The sequence below is a fragment of the Pleuronectes platessa genome, chromosome 13, assembly GCF_947347685.1.
Source record: "Pleuronectes platessa chromosome 13, fPlePla1.1, whole genome shotgun sequence".
Classification (NCBI taxonomy): Eukaryota; Metazoa; Chordata; class Actinopteri; order Pleuronectiformes; family Pleuronectidae; genus Pleuronectes; species Pleuronectes platessa.
The window spans coordinates 12,449,896-12,466,491 of NC_070638.1; the positions used below are offsets into that span (position 1 = coordinate 12,449,896).

Here is a 16,596-nt window from a genome sequence, read left to right on the forward strand (position 1 = left end):
TTTGAATGGTTTGGATGTCAGATCTACATTTTATAATTTGAATAGCATGTTCCGAGCTGTATGATGCTCACGACATTGTTGCTTTTTGCCATTCAAAAAATGCATAGTGGGCTGGATTTCCTTACTCTTGCTGAGGGTTAAGGACAGAGGATGTCACACCAATGTTAAAGCCCTATGAGACGATTTGTGATTTGTGAATATGGGCTATACAAATACAATTTGATTGATTGATTGATTGATTGAAGTGTCCGTGGGGAATAAATAATTGGAAAAATTGTTTAATCATGGTAAATTAATAGTCTTGCATTCATTTGTGCACATGACTGCCACCCCCCTCCCAGGTGGAACACCACCAGTACAATATTACAGGATGTTCAGGCATGTTCATGTGCTCCTCAAAACCTGTTTCTGGAAACTTGCATGGATAACATCTGAACTAGGCAATGTTTAATGGTAGATTTGCCCACCTTGACAGAACACACTGTGTCACAGCCTTTGCTTGAAACTACTTTTTTCTTTTTTTGAAAATTGACATTCCTTTGCCTTACTGTGGTGTTCTATTTTTAACTGACAGCACTGCAGAGCTAGCTAAGAGTTGATCAAAATAGCAAACACTGGCTTATTAATGGTTAGTCATGGATCATGGCATGTGCAGCCCACAGTGATCCTTGGGAAAGCCGACAGTATATTGCTTTGCACTTGGTCCTGGCCCCTTGTTGCTCCTTCTCCTGCTGCCTTTGGGCGAGGTTGATTATTAATAGCCCTTTTATTTGTTGGCTGAAGACATACAGGAGCTATGATATATGGGTTTATGGATCTATAGGTATGTAATAGAGCAGCGTTTTCTCAATGATTATGTCATAATTCTATATTGATCCCAATTCTAATGTATATTGATGTGGTTCCTATGAACGATATCACTACATCACGCCCCTCTGGGTGGGGCAGAAAGGTTGCCACATTGTTGACAGTCTTTGTTACCAAGATGCTTAGTGATGGTGTATTCAGAAATGGGTATATACCTTGATAAAATGATAAGAGGGCCAGGAAAGGTCTTATCAACAGACCAACGACTCCTTCCCAGTAATTGTCATGGCCATAACTGCTAAATATAGAAGCATTTGATAGCCATTACTATCCATCTGCCTTATTGGGTAACTGGAAATTCAAACTTAACTGTAGTGATGCTGTTAATAGGAAAAGGCAATAAGTAACCAAGTATGACAAAACATTAACTCAATGAAAAACAGCAATTCTACTTGCATAGTATTGTGTGGTTAAATGTAAATACAGATTTTTGGCAGACATTGAGGAGCCATGCATCCGCTTTACTTCACGTTACAGCCTCTAAAATATCCGTCTGAGCACAGATCTCTACTTCTCAATTTATGATTAACTTGCGTCCAGAGACATTCATCACACACCCTAGACAACTCACAACCAGATAAAGCCTTGATCTAACCGATTGTCTGTTGTGAAATTAGGCTGGTGTCTTTTAAACAGCTCATTGATTATGTATGTAGTTCGGATGGTGACCTTCATGCAAACAGGCACAAAAAAAGAAAATTCATGTCTGCAAACTGGCGACAGTTATGACTTTTTAAATTCCTGTCGTACACAAGCATCAGGTATTTTACCCTCCCTAACAAAGAACCCTCTGTCCGTGTGGACAGCTTTAAAAGAGCTCCAATATTTGTTTTGGGCCACCGTCTCTGTTGACACGAACCAACAGGAATGTTACTTCAGTTGTGTGCTTTTATCTAGTTGACGGACAATTTATAATAAAACAGACACTACTTCAAGTCTGTTATTATACAACAACCTTATCAGGTCACGATGTACACATGTCTTGCTGTGGGTGTTTCAGGGAAGATAGATTGCACAAGCTGGCTCTTTTTAATGGCCCATCTTTTTGTTCACCTGTGATAAGTAGAAAGGATTAAATCCGTCCTTGCAAAGTAAATCATTCTTGTTACAGCAAGCAGAATCCATGCTTTAATATTCAGAACAGAAGACACTATATCTTATACCTTTGTATTACGAGTAATGTCATTAAATAAACATGAAAGAAGCTACATTGTTGATAATAATTTGGTTTCTCTGGGGCTATAATGTTAACATTTACTTCTGTTACAGTAATTTCACCATCTCTTCATCAAAGTGCGCTTTTTGGATTAAAGGCTTTTAATAAATGGCCTGACCGTGTATGGAAATTAAAACCACAACAGACTGCTGCCTTTTTATCATGAAAAATGCTTACCGATGTGTGTGTGAGTGTAATGGAAATGATAATTAGCAGCAAAATAAAATGCTATGTCTGTCTTTTCTCGTTCTATATTGACTTATCAGAATATTTGTTTATGCATCACTTCATTTACTCTTATTCAGTGTCTTCTGACTTAGCAACACTATAACTATTTGCTGTAAATGTGTGAGCAGCTGCCCGTCACTAATATTAGCTCTATACCACAGTTCAGTTTCAGTCCATTTCGTGTCTTCCCTTCCCTCAGTTTTCGTTCTCCACCCACACACAGGTTACCTGGTTAGGTGGGGTGAGAGGAGGGGTTATAAATGCCTGAAACCCTCCACTCGGTCCAGAGAGGGACACAAGAGGGCCAACGCCTCTGTGCTGCCAGATAAAGGGTCATATACTGTGCGCTGCCTTTCCACAGAAAACATCTACGACTGTTACTGCTCATCAGTCATCACTCCTCAGCAAGGCAGAGAGTATTAGCAACGGGCGATCAGCAGAGAGGCTGCCATCAAGGGATCAGCCATGCTCGGAGGAGTCCACACAAATTTGTTGGTCACGTTGACTTTACTCTTCCTCTCTCAGACGGGGACTCTGTGCAGGTGGGTCTTACATTTTGGCTGACATTTTATCTTGTAATATTCTGTTGCTCTTGTGGAGAATTAATGAGATGTTTTTGAACCATTCACAAATTTTTTAAAGATTTATGCCGTGAATGTTTTAGAAGCAAATAAAATGTTGGTAATCTTGTTTCTTTGTCAGAGCTGAAAACAACTTTACATCGGTTCCTTTACCCGAGTGGAGGACAAATGCAGGTATAACGATTTACAGAGTCACTCATATCCTTACATTTTTCCAAAAATTTAAATTTAAATAAACTGACCAAATTCGTAGATACAATCTTAACCCCCTGTTTTCTTGCATAGAGTATGTTACACAATGTTCCTACGACAGAGAGAACAACCAGATCTGTGACTGGACGAGAAACCAACAAATAGGAGGTAAAGAACATTTAATGAACTGAATGTCTTTGATTATTTAAATATCAAAATAATTTAATAAAATGTTGATTCAAAGTCGTCAGATTACAGTTCAGTGTAGATATGAGATCAGTGTGACAGAGAGAGATTACCTGACCGTTGTGACCTTTCCGTCTGTCCCTCCCTTTGAAAAAGGATTTGTAACATCAGTCCACAGTTCCTTTTTTTATCTGCAGACAGACTGTGGCTGTGCTTCGCTGCATATCGCTAATTGATCTGAAGCAGACTAATAATCTTTTATAGCCTGGTGTTCTCCCAGGGGCTATCAACGTAAAGGGCCTGCACTTGTGCCTCAAATTTAGCACAAATAACTAGTTTGCATTTAATGATAACTGCACCCCAACAGATGTACTTGTTTATTTTATTACAATCTAACAAATGAAAAGGCTTAGTTTCCCATTTGGGGCTTGAAATTATGACATAACATAGAAGCCCATTCCAAGTGTGTAGTTAAAAATATATTCTGCTATTTATATTATGTGCTTTTGACAAGAATGGAGCATCAATGACTAGAAGGTCATTGTATTTGTACTTCAGAAACTAGTGGCAAGGACAAAAACTACATTGAGCGTGCTAAATATCTATAGATATTCCAAGAGCATCTAGTGTATGATAGTTTCTTATTGAGCTCCTTACTTCCAGTGGATGTTGCAGTGAGTTTTTTCGAGAGTGGTCCGCTGAGGCTGGAGGGCGAGGCCTGTCTGGAGTTTTGGTACCAGAACCAAGTCACAAATAATGGGTCTGAACTAAGAGCTTTCCTGAAAAGCAGCGACGGACTGGAAGAACTCTGGACCTCTCCTGTCCTCCACAGAAATTCGTGGATACAAGTATTTGTCCCCCTGAAAACCGTGAAACAGGAGTCTCGGGTAAAAAAAATACATAGTTATTTGCATAGCATCTATAATTGAACTGGAATGGTGAATCAATTATTTCAAATCCTTTATATTTAAAGAGATGATCTGTTTACATTAGGTTGTACTTGAAGCAGTGGCCAAGGAAGGACGGATCACAATTAACAGGATAGGTGTAAGAAGAGGCTCATGTGGTATGTATTCATTTACTCCTCTATAGCCATCTTAGCGTCTGCTTTTGATACCGATGCTAGAAAGAATCACACTATATTAAAGTATACATGGTTACAATGTGTATTCAACACACACAATAGAAGTCATAATGTCAGATGAACGTAACTGCAAATCCCCATATGCCACATAACCCTTCTAATGTTTAAAGATGTAAAATATTGTATTATAGTGATTTTTATGCTTTTGATTAAATCAACAAAACATGAATCAACGGATCACTAACAGAAATATTAGACTGGATAACTTAAGATAATCAAGGAAATATGTTAAATTCCAATAATATTAATAAAGATTCATTAATGTTGCTAATCAATTACTGTGAACCAGATGGTCTGATGTTTACTCAGTCATTGCCCCACAGGACCCCAGTGTGAATCTAACACAGAGTTATGGACGGATGAGTCCACCCGCTGCCTCTGCTCTGAGGGCCAGCTCTCCTGCTCTCCCTCTCCGTGCCCACAAGGCCAAATCTGTGGTCCTCATAGAGAAGGATCCAGAGGGATTTCCACCACTGGGACGTGCACAATACACAGTCACACAGACTGCAGCACTTTTGATGGAGTGCTGTTCCGCTTCATGGCCCCATGCACCTACATACTGGCTAAGACCTGCTCGCCCACTGGGGCCATGCCCATGTTCAGTGTGGAAGTGGTCAATGAGCAGAACGGGAACTCATCTCTGCCAGCCATTCAGCAGGTCAATGTGGACACAGGGAACATCAGAGTGTCTCTATTGAAAAGACAGACGCACCGGGTCGTGGTGAGTTACTTTAAAAGGGAAGCAGGAATTTAGCACTTTCACTGTGATCCATTGTATCTTTCCCACAGATTAAAATGTCATGCTGTCTCAGAGACACACCAGTTATGTCTGACTTTTGTTAAAAACAAAAGAAAAAACATTCAAACAACCTCATTAAATGTTTTTTCCTTCCGCTTTAGAAACTACACAGTTGTGCCCATAAACTCTTTTTGGCACACCAATTCTTTATTGCCGGTTTACTCAGCTAAGCTATTCATCTCTGTCATATCACACATATGAGGACAATAACTAAAAGAGGCATTAATTTGAAGAGCAAACCATGCTAAAACACTGAATTAACATGTCTGGATAAAAGAAGCCACTTCCCCCCCCCCCCCCCCGACAAAACAAATAGTATTCCAATCCTTCATAAAACTGTACTTCATAAGTACTGTTTATACAACTTCAGTTTAGAGGCCCTTTGTCATTACGCTGAAATGAGTGTTGAGCTTAGTATTGTACTAGATAATGAAGTTCCCATAACTGATAATGCATTTCCCATAACTGATAATGCAGTTCCCATATCTGCAGTCGATTCTACTGATAAACTGACAATCATAAAGTGCAGAGGTTAAAAGACACAGTGTCCTGACCTCCCGAGCACACTCGTGAGCTGTCTCAATTCTCAAAGATTTGAGTTTCCTGCATTTCATACAAACTGTCGGATACAATATGCTAATGAAAGTGGGTAAGGAAGACTCAAACTTCTCCTCTTCTTCAGGTGAATGGGGTCTGGAGGAAGCTTCCGCTGAGCCTCGGCAGTGGCACTGTCAACATCAAGAGTAACCCTGCTTCCGTTGTCCTGGGAACCAGTTTCGGTCTGATCGTTTCATTTGACAGCACTGGGGCTATTAATGTTATTCTGCCATCCACATATTCAGATGAGGCCTGTGGCTTGTGTGGCAACTTTAACGACATCAGGGAAGATGACCTCCGCAAGCCTGATGGTACAAACGCCCAAGATGCTACGGCTTTGGCTCAGAGCTGGCAGACTGGGCAGAGCACCTCCTCCTGTAAAACTATTCTAGTCCCTCATCAGTGTGACCCACAGGAGGAGGCCAAGTACACTAGTGAGTTGTACTGCGGCGGCCTCCTCTCCAGCACTGGGCCCTTTGCTGACTGCCAATCCGTTCTGGAGGCAGAGAGTTACTTCAGGGGCTGCATGGTCGGCATGTGCTCTGCTCATGGGGACCCAGCAGTGCTATGTGAGACATTACAGGTCTACAGCGATATCTGCAAGGAGGCTGGAGTCGCTGTACCAATGTGGAGGAACTCCACATTCTGCCGTATGTTACTTATTGGCTTCCTGGTTTCATTTCTCTTGCAACTGTTGAGAAACAGAGGCAAATAATGACTAATAATAGAGTGAGATTAAAGTCATACTCAGTCCTGTTCCCTCTCTTTTCTTGTGTCCCTTCAGCCCTTCAGTGTGCTGAGAACAGCCATTATAACTCATGTGCTGATGGCTGTCCAGAGGTGTGCTCCAGTCTGGATTCAACTGGCTCTTGTGGAAGCTGTGAGGAGCGATGCGAGTGCGACTCTGGCTTCAAACTCAGTGGGGGGAAGTGTGTCCCAGCAGAGGACTGTGGGTGCTGGAACAGTGGGAAACACTATAAGGTAACTAAGCTAGATAAAATAAAAACAACTAAATATTGTTTAGGAAATATTCACCTATTCCCATCCGTTATATAACGTATAACTTTTCTTTGCAGAAAGGAGCAACATTTGTGGAAGGAGAGTGCGAGCAGCAGTGTGAATGTATGGGTAATAATTATCTGTGGTGCACCTCAATGCAATGTGCAGACACAGAGGTTTGTAAGGTCGAGGACGGGGTCAAAGACTGCTTCCCGTTCAAACCTGCCACCTGTAGGGTGTATGGCGATCCCCATTACATCACTTTTGACAGGTTGGCTTATGACTTTCAAGGAGGCTGCAGTTATACTCTGACTACAACATGCGGAGATGAAAGCTCGGTCCAGTTCACTGTTATTGGACACAACATGCATCCTCCCCTTCAGAACTTGACCCGGTCCAAGCTGGAGGCTGTTACTCTACAGGTGGAAGATTTTTCCCTCACCCTTAATCAAAGTGGAGAGGTCCTTGTAAGTATGACAACACTTTACATATAACAAATACATAAATGAATAGTGTGATACTGAACAGCTTCCAGTCAATGAATCTCATGTCCTGCATGTGGCCGACTTACTGGGTCACTGTGTTATCTGAGGTGATTAATAATTGCTAGTGACAAATTACCTTAGTATCAACACACCCATGTTTATAGAGTCAGTTATTACTCTGTGTCAATGAATGAAGTATTTTGTTTATCATCTGGGGTTTACAAGAATACACAAACTAATAACTCGCCCACTTTACTTTACCCTGAACAGCTCTTTGGAAGCTAACTGATTGCACTTACCATCCCAGTAGGAAAACAATATTAATGTGTTTGCCATTTAAAACCAAACAGTTCTCACTAGAATAAATCAGTCTAATTAATGGATTTTCCTCTCTCTAGGTAAATAACAGCCGTGTCCAACTCCCCTATGTAACCGATGGAACCTACGGCTCAATGCGGGTCTACATGAAGAATAATTATATTGCTCTGGAGGCGGACTTTGGCCTCCGTCTACTGGTAGATGGGCAAAGCAGACTGTTTGTGCAGGTGGATGAGCGCTTCAAGTACGAGCTGTGTGGACTGTGTGGCACCTTCTCCGAATATCAGGACGATGACTTCATAACCCCAGGAGGCCAAAACGTTACAGAGCCATTTGAGTTTGGTGACAGCTGGAGGGTGCCAAACCAGAATGAGTGAGTTATTTTAGACTGCAGGGTATCTGCACACTGAATCAATGACATAACTCCAAAAGGGAAAAAAAGACTAAGATACACAGATTTAAAGCCACACCAGCAGTCGCTGCTGAATGTTTTCCCATTTACCTTCGCTCTACTTTGTATTTAGCGCTAACAGCAAGATAGTCTACCTGAAAATTATGATATCTGCTAAACATCAGCATGTAAGCATTGTAATTGTGAACATTTTAGCACACTAATATCTGCTAAAAGCTCCACCGGAGCCTAACAGAGCCACTTGCATGGCTGTTGAAAAATAATTGCAAGATGCATCTATTTGCATCAGTATATCCAGCATTAACGTTAATCGTGCAATTGCCCCATTTAAAAAGGTGTGAACCAAAAACATGAGATGGGATGAGTTTAGGATGCATCCTTACTTTAAACAGCATAAACAAAATGCTTAGCGAGGTGTAGTATCAGAGAAATATATATATTTTAGTTCATTTAAGATTGCCCATCTGAACCAAAGACATACAATCATATATCTGTAGTGTATGAAATTGAATACCATCCTATTCTTTTGTATTGTATCATATTGTGTTGAATTGCATTGTGCTGAAATAGAAAATGCTGAAACACACCGCATCTTCATAGGAGTGAGTCTATAGCTGTAAGTTATTTTATTGGGTTTAGACTTGACACAAACTGGCCGAACAAGATATTAAAAAACTAACAACACAAACATTATTACCAATACACCACACCTTACATTTTAGTATTCACCATAAATCCAAATGTTCCAAAACCTCTTTTCCATTGTTCAAACTTTCCCCTCCAGGTGTACTGTCCATCCAAATGACCCGAGAATCTGTGATTATGATGAAGAGAATGATGCCTACAATGAGTGTAACACACTACTGAGGGATACCTTCAATCCCTGCCATGAAATTGTTCACCCAAACATCTACCTGAATAGTTGTGTGTACGACTATTGTGCCACAAATGGGGACCAATACACCTTATGTGAATCTCTCAAGTCCTATGCAACAGCATGCCAGGTTGCTGGAGTGGAGCTGCCCTTCTGGCAGACAGACACAGCTTGTGGTCAGTAACATATGTTAATAACAAAAGCATTAATGTGAGAGTGTGCACTTACAATGGGTCTGATTCGTTAATTTCTTAATTTATGACAAATATTTAACTGTTCTTAATCTTAAAGTAATTCATTCTGTTAAATGTTGTGCATTGCTGCTGCTTTTCACTTTTTTGATCACAATGCCAAACTTATCCATTGCATCTGCTACCTTTGCATCTGCTTTCTTTTTTTTTGTCTTGTTTGTGATACAAACAAGTTTGGAAAAAATATTAAATAGGCCAAACATATATTACCTAGGGCAAGAACAATACAAGGATGGTAGACTCAATTCAACACAATTCATTTTTCTTTGCCTGCTGGCTTGCTTGTTTGCTTGCTTGCTTTTTTTGTTTCTATTTCAGCAGAGCCTCCAACCACTTCAACCACTCCAACAACCACAACCTCTCCAACACCAGATCAGACTTGTAAGAGCATATAGGACTGGGAAGGCTTATCTGTTACTAATTCAGGAAGAAAATCAATATCATAATCCAATTTAGAATTAGAAACAAATATAAGTTTGAAAACAAGTATTACTTTTGAATATGCTTTCCTACTTGACTATGCTTGCATGCACAATTCATTTCATAATAACATTAATGGGTGAAATAATGGTTTTGAAGACAATTCATTTGTAACAAGATTTTAGTTTTCAAACTGTAATTTATCGTAGATACGGTCATAATACTTACAATATCCATTGTGTTTTGATGCTTTTTTATAGTCTGTCCTATGAATTGTGACTTTGAAAAAAATCTGTGTGGATGGGAGCAGCTCATACAGGACAGTTTTGATTGGACAAGACATTCAGGACCCACCCCCTCAAAACTAACTGGGCCACTCAAGGACCACACCACTGGAGGTAAATCAGTGTCTGGACAAACTATTACATCTGTAGGGTTGCGACATTAGTTGCCCATGCATCATGCTCATTGTTCGTTTGTCTTGTTTCTCCAGCTGGCTTCTACATATACATTGAGGGAGACAGTGTCTTCCATGGAGACTCAGCCCGTCTGATGAGTCCAAAGTGTCATTACAATGGCCCACTCTGTCTGCACTTCTGGTATCATATGTTTGGTTCAGCCAGAGCAATGGCCATCAATATCTACCTGCTCAAAGACAACAAAGCTACCAAGCTGTGGTCCATGATGAACAACCAGGGACCAACATGGCATCCAGGAAATGTTGACATCCGTGTTTCTGGTCCTTTCCAAGTAAGTCTGACAATATATGTGTGACTATATGAGAGACTGGTTATAACTGTTTGCCAACAGTTCCTACCCCATTTTACCAAAACCAGTATTTGTATTGTGTACTATGGAAAATAGTATTTTATGGTCACACCCCATTTCAGATAATCGTAGAGGGAATCCGAGGCTCTGATGCACGGTCGGATGTGGCCATAGATGATGTTTCCATCCACTTTGGCTCATGCTCAGGTGACATTAACCTCTTACGAAAAGGATTAATATATTGCACCATTACTTAATTATTTTTTCATTTGGTGCTAAAACATCAAGGTCTCAATTTATAATAACTGATATCTCAGGTTTTGAGATATCAAAAAAAAAAGTCAATCATTTTTACTTTAGGCAGATTCCCTGGCCTGGTTGCTGGAACTGAGCTTCCTTCATCAAATGTGGGAGTCCTCCCATCCCACCCAGGTAAGCATGCGCAAGATATACTTCATGGGCCAGTGGTTTCAGGAAAGCAGAATTTTGGTTACCAATTGACATTAATGTCTAGTCCAATAAATTAAAAAAAGTTGTGTAAGAGACTCAATGCTTACTTCAGGCAAATGTTTTGCTTATGTTTCCCTGCAGTCTGTAACCTCGGCTGTAGCTTTGACAACAATCTTTGTAGCTGGAATCAGCTGCTTACTGATGTTTTTGACTGGACTTGGCAGAATGGTACCACACCCACCCTGATGACAGGGCCCTCTACTGACCACACTGGTGGTAAAACAATTTATTTTTGTTACAATCTAAATGGTGACAATAATAAACTGTGGTTAAGATTATTCTGACCATGGCAAGTTTCACTGAGAAATTTGGTTTCTTCTTAACTCTATTCTAGATGGTCACTACCTGTACATTGAGGCCAACAGTGCAACTTGGGGAGATACAGCTCGCCTCCTCAGCTCTGAGTGTTCTGACAGTGGTCCTCAGTGTCTGCAGTTCTGGTACCATATGTATGGCTCAGCACATACAATGGGCCTCCATGTTTACCTGCTCCAAGACCGACTGGCTGAGGGTGTCTGGTGGAAGAGGAATGACCAAGGAAATATGTGGCACCTCGCTCAGGTGGACTTAACTACAACTGAAACTTTCCAGGCAAGTTACTTATTAAAAACATGTTTAACTCCCTCAACTGCCTAATGTTAGAAAATTGCTAACGCATGGGTATGCTGTAAAATACATAAGTATTAACCTGTGCATCAACTGTTAGATCATTTTTGAAGGGCGAAGAGGTTCCACTGATCAGTCTGATGTGGCCATAGATGATATATCAATTCATCGTGGACGCTGTGCAGGTGATTCTGTCCTGACATTCAAAGTAGTCCTTAAACAGTAAAACTTACTGAAAGTGTTTGACTCGATTCTGAATTGATACAGATTTGACTAAACCCACAACCCCTGCTCCTGAGGTCCCTTCCACACAACAACCCACAAAAACGTCATCAAAACCACAACCACCATCAACAACTACAGTTACAACAACAACCACAACAACTTCAAATCCTGATGTCCCAATGACCACAAGACCTGATGTTCCAACAACAACAAGACCACGGCTACCAATAACATCAAGGCCAACAACAACAGCTGCAACTGGACCAAAAACCACAGCTAGAACACACCCACAAACCTCAGAAGACCCAGAAGTTGGAACTCCAGAACAGCCAGTATCTGAAACCACAGCAAGACCACAGCCTTCAACCACGACTACAACCACAGCTAGACCACAACCACAAACCACAGAGTCACAAATAACAAATAGACCACAAACTCCAACCGCTACATCACAACCACAAACAGTTATACCTCAACTAACAACCACAGTTCCACCACAGCCTCCAACCACAATGCAGCCAAAACCACCAACAACAGCTCCGTCTGAGTCACAAACAAAAAGCACTTTACATCCTTCAACCACTACAGCTAAACCACAACCTCCAACAACAACTTCACCAAAACCTCAGAACACAACTCTACTTGAGTCACAAACAACACGCACACATCAAACTCAAACCACTACACTGAAACCACAAACTCTAACCACTACAGCGAAACCACAAACTCAAACCACTACAGCGAAACCAGAAACTCAAACCACTACAGTGAAACCACAAACTCAAACCACCACAGCGAAACCACAAACTCAAACCACTTCAGCTAGGCCACTACCTCCAACCACAATGCAGCCACAAACTTCAACCACTACTCTACCACAGCCATTAACAACAACTAAACTGCAACCTCCAACCACAGCTAGACCCCAACCACCAACTGAAACACACACATCAAGTACAGCACAACAATCAACCACAGGTAAACCCCAACCCACAACAGCTATACCACAATCCACAACAACACTGAGACCAAAACCCACAACAACAGCTGGAATCCAACCCACCACAACCCTTAAACCACATCCACCAACTGAAAGACCTCAGACTACAGTTACACCACAATCTACAACCACTGCTCGACCAAAACCACCAACTACAGCTGTACCAAGTAAGTAAGACATCTGCATTCCCTTATTTAATGAATAAGATTAAACCATGGACAGAATTTCCCATAGTGTGTAGGCTACTTTACATGTCACATGTCAGGTAACAATGCCAACAGTCACGTGTGACCCTATAATGAAGATGAAGTGGTAAATAACTTAACAGTAAAGTATACATTGCTTATGTAGATCTATAGTGTTCTTGTGATTCTGTTGTGTCTAAGGATATTCTCCTTCTCTGTCTCTACCTAGCACCATCTTGCCCACAGAACAGTCATTACACCACTTGCATCCCTGCCTGCAGTCCAACCTGCAGACACCTGAATGGCCCACCACGCTGCAGTGACAGTGACAGCTGTGTGCCAGGATGTGTATGTGATGACGGCTTTGTGCCGAAAGAGCAGCGTTGTGTCCCAATCCAAGAGTGTGGCTGCGTGGACAGTAGTGGCAACAAACATCATGTGAGGGAGAAAGTTTTCACCAATAGCACATGACTCACCCATGTTTCATATACATGAGACTATGAGAGCAATGCATGTGGACACTGAGGTCCAACCTGTACATTCTCTTTCTTGACAGTTCGATGACAGGTGGTACACCGATCACTGCAGTCAGAAATGTGAATGTGAGAAAGACGATGGCATAGGGAAGATTGACTGTGATGACGAAGACGAATGTGATGGAAACGCAATCTGCCTTCAAAACGACGAGGGCGAATACTACTGCAGATCTACAGGTGTTTTATATGCAAACATTTAACTGCATAACTTAAATACGTTACATCTTCTTTACCGACTTATTATTTGCTCTTTACTCATTCCACAGGCTTCAGTGAATGCACTATAAATGGAGACCCCGAGTACAGAACCTTTGATAAACTGAAGTATGACTTTGAGGGCGAGCACTCGTATGTGCTGGTCCGGACCAAGAACTTGCCAAAGGACATTCCAGGCGTCTACATCATTGGCATCAATAAACGCATAGTAGATGATGGCGATGATAGTGAGCATCACGATGACAGTAGCAGTGAAGAAAACCACAGTCGCAGAGTCAGGGATGAACAGGATGAAGATGATGGCAGCGATGAAGACGATGCTGACAATGACAGCAGTGAAAGCAAAGATCATGATGATAGCGAGGAAGATAAGGAACATCACAGATTACAAGAGCTTAAGATCGTAGTGTACAATCACACCGTGGAGTTAAGGAAGAATCAAGAGCTGGTTGTAAGTACCAAGTGATATTTGTTTACAACACATCAACATACTGCTGCCAAATCATTTTCTCAGTTACAGTATCTGGTATGTGGGATAATATCCTGTTTCTGCCTGCCCACACACAATTGTGAAAATACTGAGGGAAATAAGCAGCACTTAGGCCTATTTAACTTCAAGGTGATACTATAGTGTTGAAACTGATGCCGTGCTATGTGCAGAATTATGCTGCTATGTTATTTTCCTATTGGTAGTTTCAACACGTTTCTGTGTGTATTATATGAACATACATATGCATTGTGTATATGATCGCCCGTATTTCAAAAGGAATCCATTTTGTGATAATTTATATATGTTTGCGGGTATTTGATCATAAATGAAACGGCAGACTCAAGAAGAGATATTCAATGAAGACCATGAACATCCATATTGAAATTCATAGCATTAATTCTAATATCAATCTGGAAAGTGTTGAACCGACTATCATGCTGTTCCTTACAATACTAGAGCCACACTGGTAACATGGCTAAATATTAGAGCTGTCCCGGAGTAATCCATTGTCTAGTCCACTTATATCCCCTGCCTCTACTTCCATCACTGTTAGACAAGGAATAAGGAATACATGTGATTTTCTGAACGCTTGCACACAATATAGATAATCATACAAGTGCTAGTTATATTCAGATGGCTCTATTTGAACATCTCCCGCTGACCCATCCCCCCTCATGATCTCCCTGCAGGTGGATGGAAAGAAAACCAAAATGCCTGTCTCCCCGACCGCTGGTTTAAAAATCCGGCAGCATTCATCTCGCATCTACCTGAAGACAGACTTTGGCCTCTCAGTGGAGTTTAATGGACGCAGCTCAGCAGGTAACTAATCTTCACCAACAGAATGAGCAGTTCTGAAAATTTTAGAATTCATCGCAAACCCTTAAATCACATGTTATTATCCAATTCCATGTCAAGTTTTCAGTTGTTTTCTGGGAGAGAGGACTTGAATAATATTGGCTTTGTGTTGTTTTTGCGAAAAATTTTAAATACCAAAAAGAGAATGTAGAATACATGAAGGCAAATGGGGAAAATCTAGACTAGAAATCCTTTGCAATATACTTACTGAAAAACTACAACAAGGCAATTTGAACATCACAGCATCAATACTTGTCAAACCTGATAAAGCAATAATCTCCGGGCAACCCCAGAGAGACTAATGCACACTTTCATAAGGAGCAGGCTAGACTATTCCAATGCTCTCCTTTCTGGTCTACCAAAATCACAAGTCGGCTAAAGAGTGATTTTAAAATCCTCCTATTACTTTATAAAGCACAACATGGCCTTGCACCGGACTGCCTGTCAGAGTTTATGAACCAGGGTGGCCCCTCAGATTCTCTGGTTCTTCTCTTTTAGCCGTTCCCCGAAGCAGAACAAAAACATTTGGTGACGCTCCGATGGAACAACCTTCCAGGGGATCGGAAATTTTAGATATTTAACGTAAATTTAAACTGTAATCTATTCGGCCTGACTTTCATGTAGTTTCATTTTATGGCTTTTTAGAATCAACACTGGTTTGATTTATTATGACATATTATTTCTAGAATATTTATTTTAAAGTATCTTTCTTATCATTATTTTATATTATATGAGTGCGTTGGTCTCTGAACTCATAATCCCTTTTTAATATTTTGTCAATCGCTTATAAAGCACATTGAACAGCAACAGCAATTGATTAATTTGAAAGGTGCATATAAATAAGTTTGATCGGTTGATGTGTTTTCCCTGCAGAGATCATTCTCCCACACATATACAAACGGAAAGTAGGAGGTCTGTGTGGGAACTTTGACAGTCATAGGAGGAATGACTGGATGAAGCCGGACGGCACCGTGGCCAGGAGTGTTCGAGAGTTCGGAGAGAGCTGGAGAGTGTAAACATTCTCTCCAGGTTGATAATATCTGTAACCTTAGAAGATAAGAATAAACACTTTCCTACAGCGTCTGCTTTTATTAACATTTGCATTGTTCCAAGAATCTGATGTCAAGCCTATGTTCTTTTACTACTATTTTTAAAATGTTTTTCATCACACTTTCAAGAAATCAGTGACAACATATCATACGTTGCTGTTTCTGTCACGGTAGAGTATAACAGGTATTCAAAGGTGAGGCTCTTACAGCTGTGTAGATCTTTCAGTAATGGCCCCTGAACAAAGAACAAATGGTACAATGCAGTGTTTGAATGATGAGAATGTATGCCTACACATGGAAGCATTGTATGTGCAATAAATGATTATAGAGAATTGTGTTTGCACTTAGTCATAATTTCAATAACGGCACAATGGTAGGTTTTCTCTTCCCTGCTCCAATTAAAATGCCCTGTGGTTATATGTGTCACCTTGTGTCTCGCCATTTCGGCTGGGGCCACCAGAGCATTCCTGACATATCTGAAGTCAGACAGTGTGAACCAGTGGAACTAGAGAAACAAATCATTACTCAAATAATAGACAACTTCTGTAACATGATGTCATGATATAAAGAGCAGGTATTTTTTCCTC

General features: G+C 40.8%; 1 protein-coding gene and 1 long non-coding RNA gene across 3 annotated transcripts in view; one reads left to right on the top strand and one right to left on the bottom strand.

The window, feature by feature from the left end:
* Positions 1-16,596, bottom strand: part of LOC128455064 (uncharacterized) — a 101,553-nt gene that overhangs the window by 79,892 nt on the left and 5,065 nt on the right. The window lies entirely within an intron of this gene.
* On the top strand, positions 2,563-16,341 carry LOC128455062 (zonadhesin). Of its 2 annotated transcripts, XM_053438692.1 has the most exons (25): positions 2,563-2,853; positions 3,014-3,066; positions 3,178-3,252; positions 3,934-4,157; positions 4,264-4,336; positions 4,738-5,135; positions 5,896-6,460; positions 6,595-6,791; positions 6,887-7,276; positions 7,693-7,985; positions 8,809-9,074; positions 9,468-9,530; positions 9,830-9,967; positions 10,063-10,319; positions 10,460-10,544; positions 10,698-10,769; positions 10,929-11,063; positions 11,182-11,438; positions 11,554-11,638; positions 11,721-12,845; positions 13,093-13,301; positions 13,420-13,576; positions 13,666-14,066; positions 14,795-14,924; positions 15,834-16,341. In XM_053438692.1, exons 1-25 carry the CDS (start codon positions 2,777-2,779, stop codon positions 15,974-15,976), a joined length of 5,868 nt encoding a protein of 1,955 aa, XP_053294667.1. In that variant the 5' UTR covers positions 2,563-2,776; the 3' UTR covers positions 15,977-16,341. The 2 variants fall into 2 exon arrangements, with proteins under 2 accessions (XP_053294667.1, XP_053294668.1); XM_053438693.1 differs by lacking the exon at positions 9,468-9,530.

Coding starts and splice junctions, on each gene's coding strand:
- LOC128455062 (XM_053438692.1), top strand. CDS start 2,777: ATGCTCGGAGGAGTCCACACAAATTTGTTGGTCACGTTGACTTTACTC. Junction 3,067..3,177: donor CGAGTGGAGGACAAATGCAG/GTATAACGATTT, acceptor TTTCTTGCATAG/AGTATGTTACACAATGTTCC. Junction 9,075..9,467: donor GCAGACAGACACAGCTTGTG/GTCAGTAACATA, acceptor TTTCTATTTCAG/CAGAGCCTCCAACCACTTCA.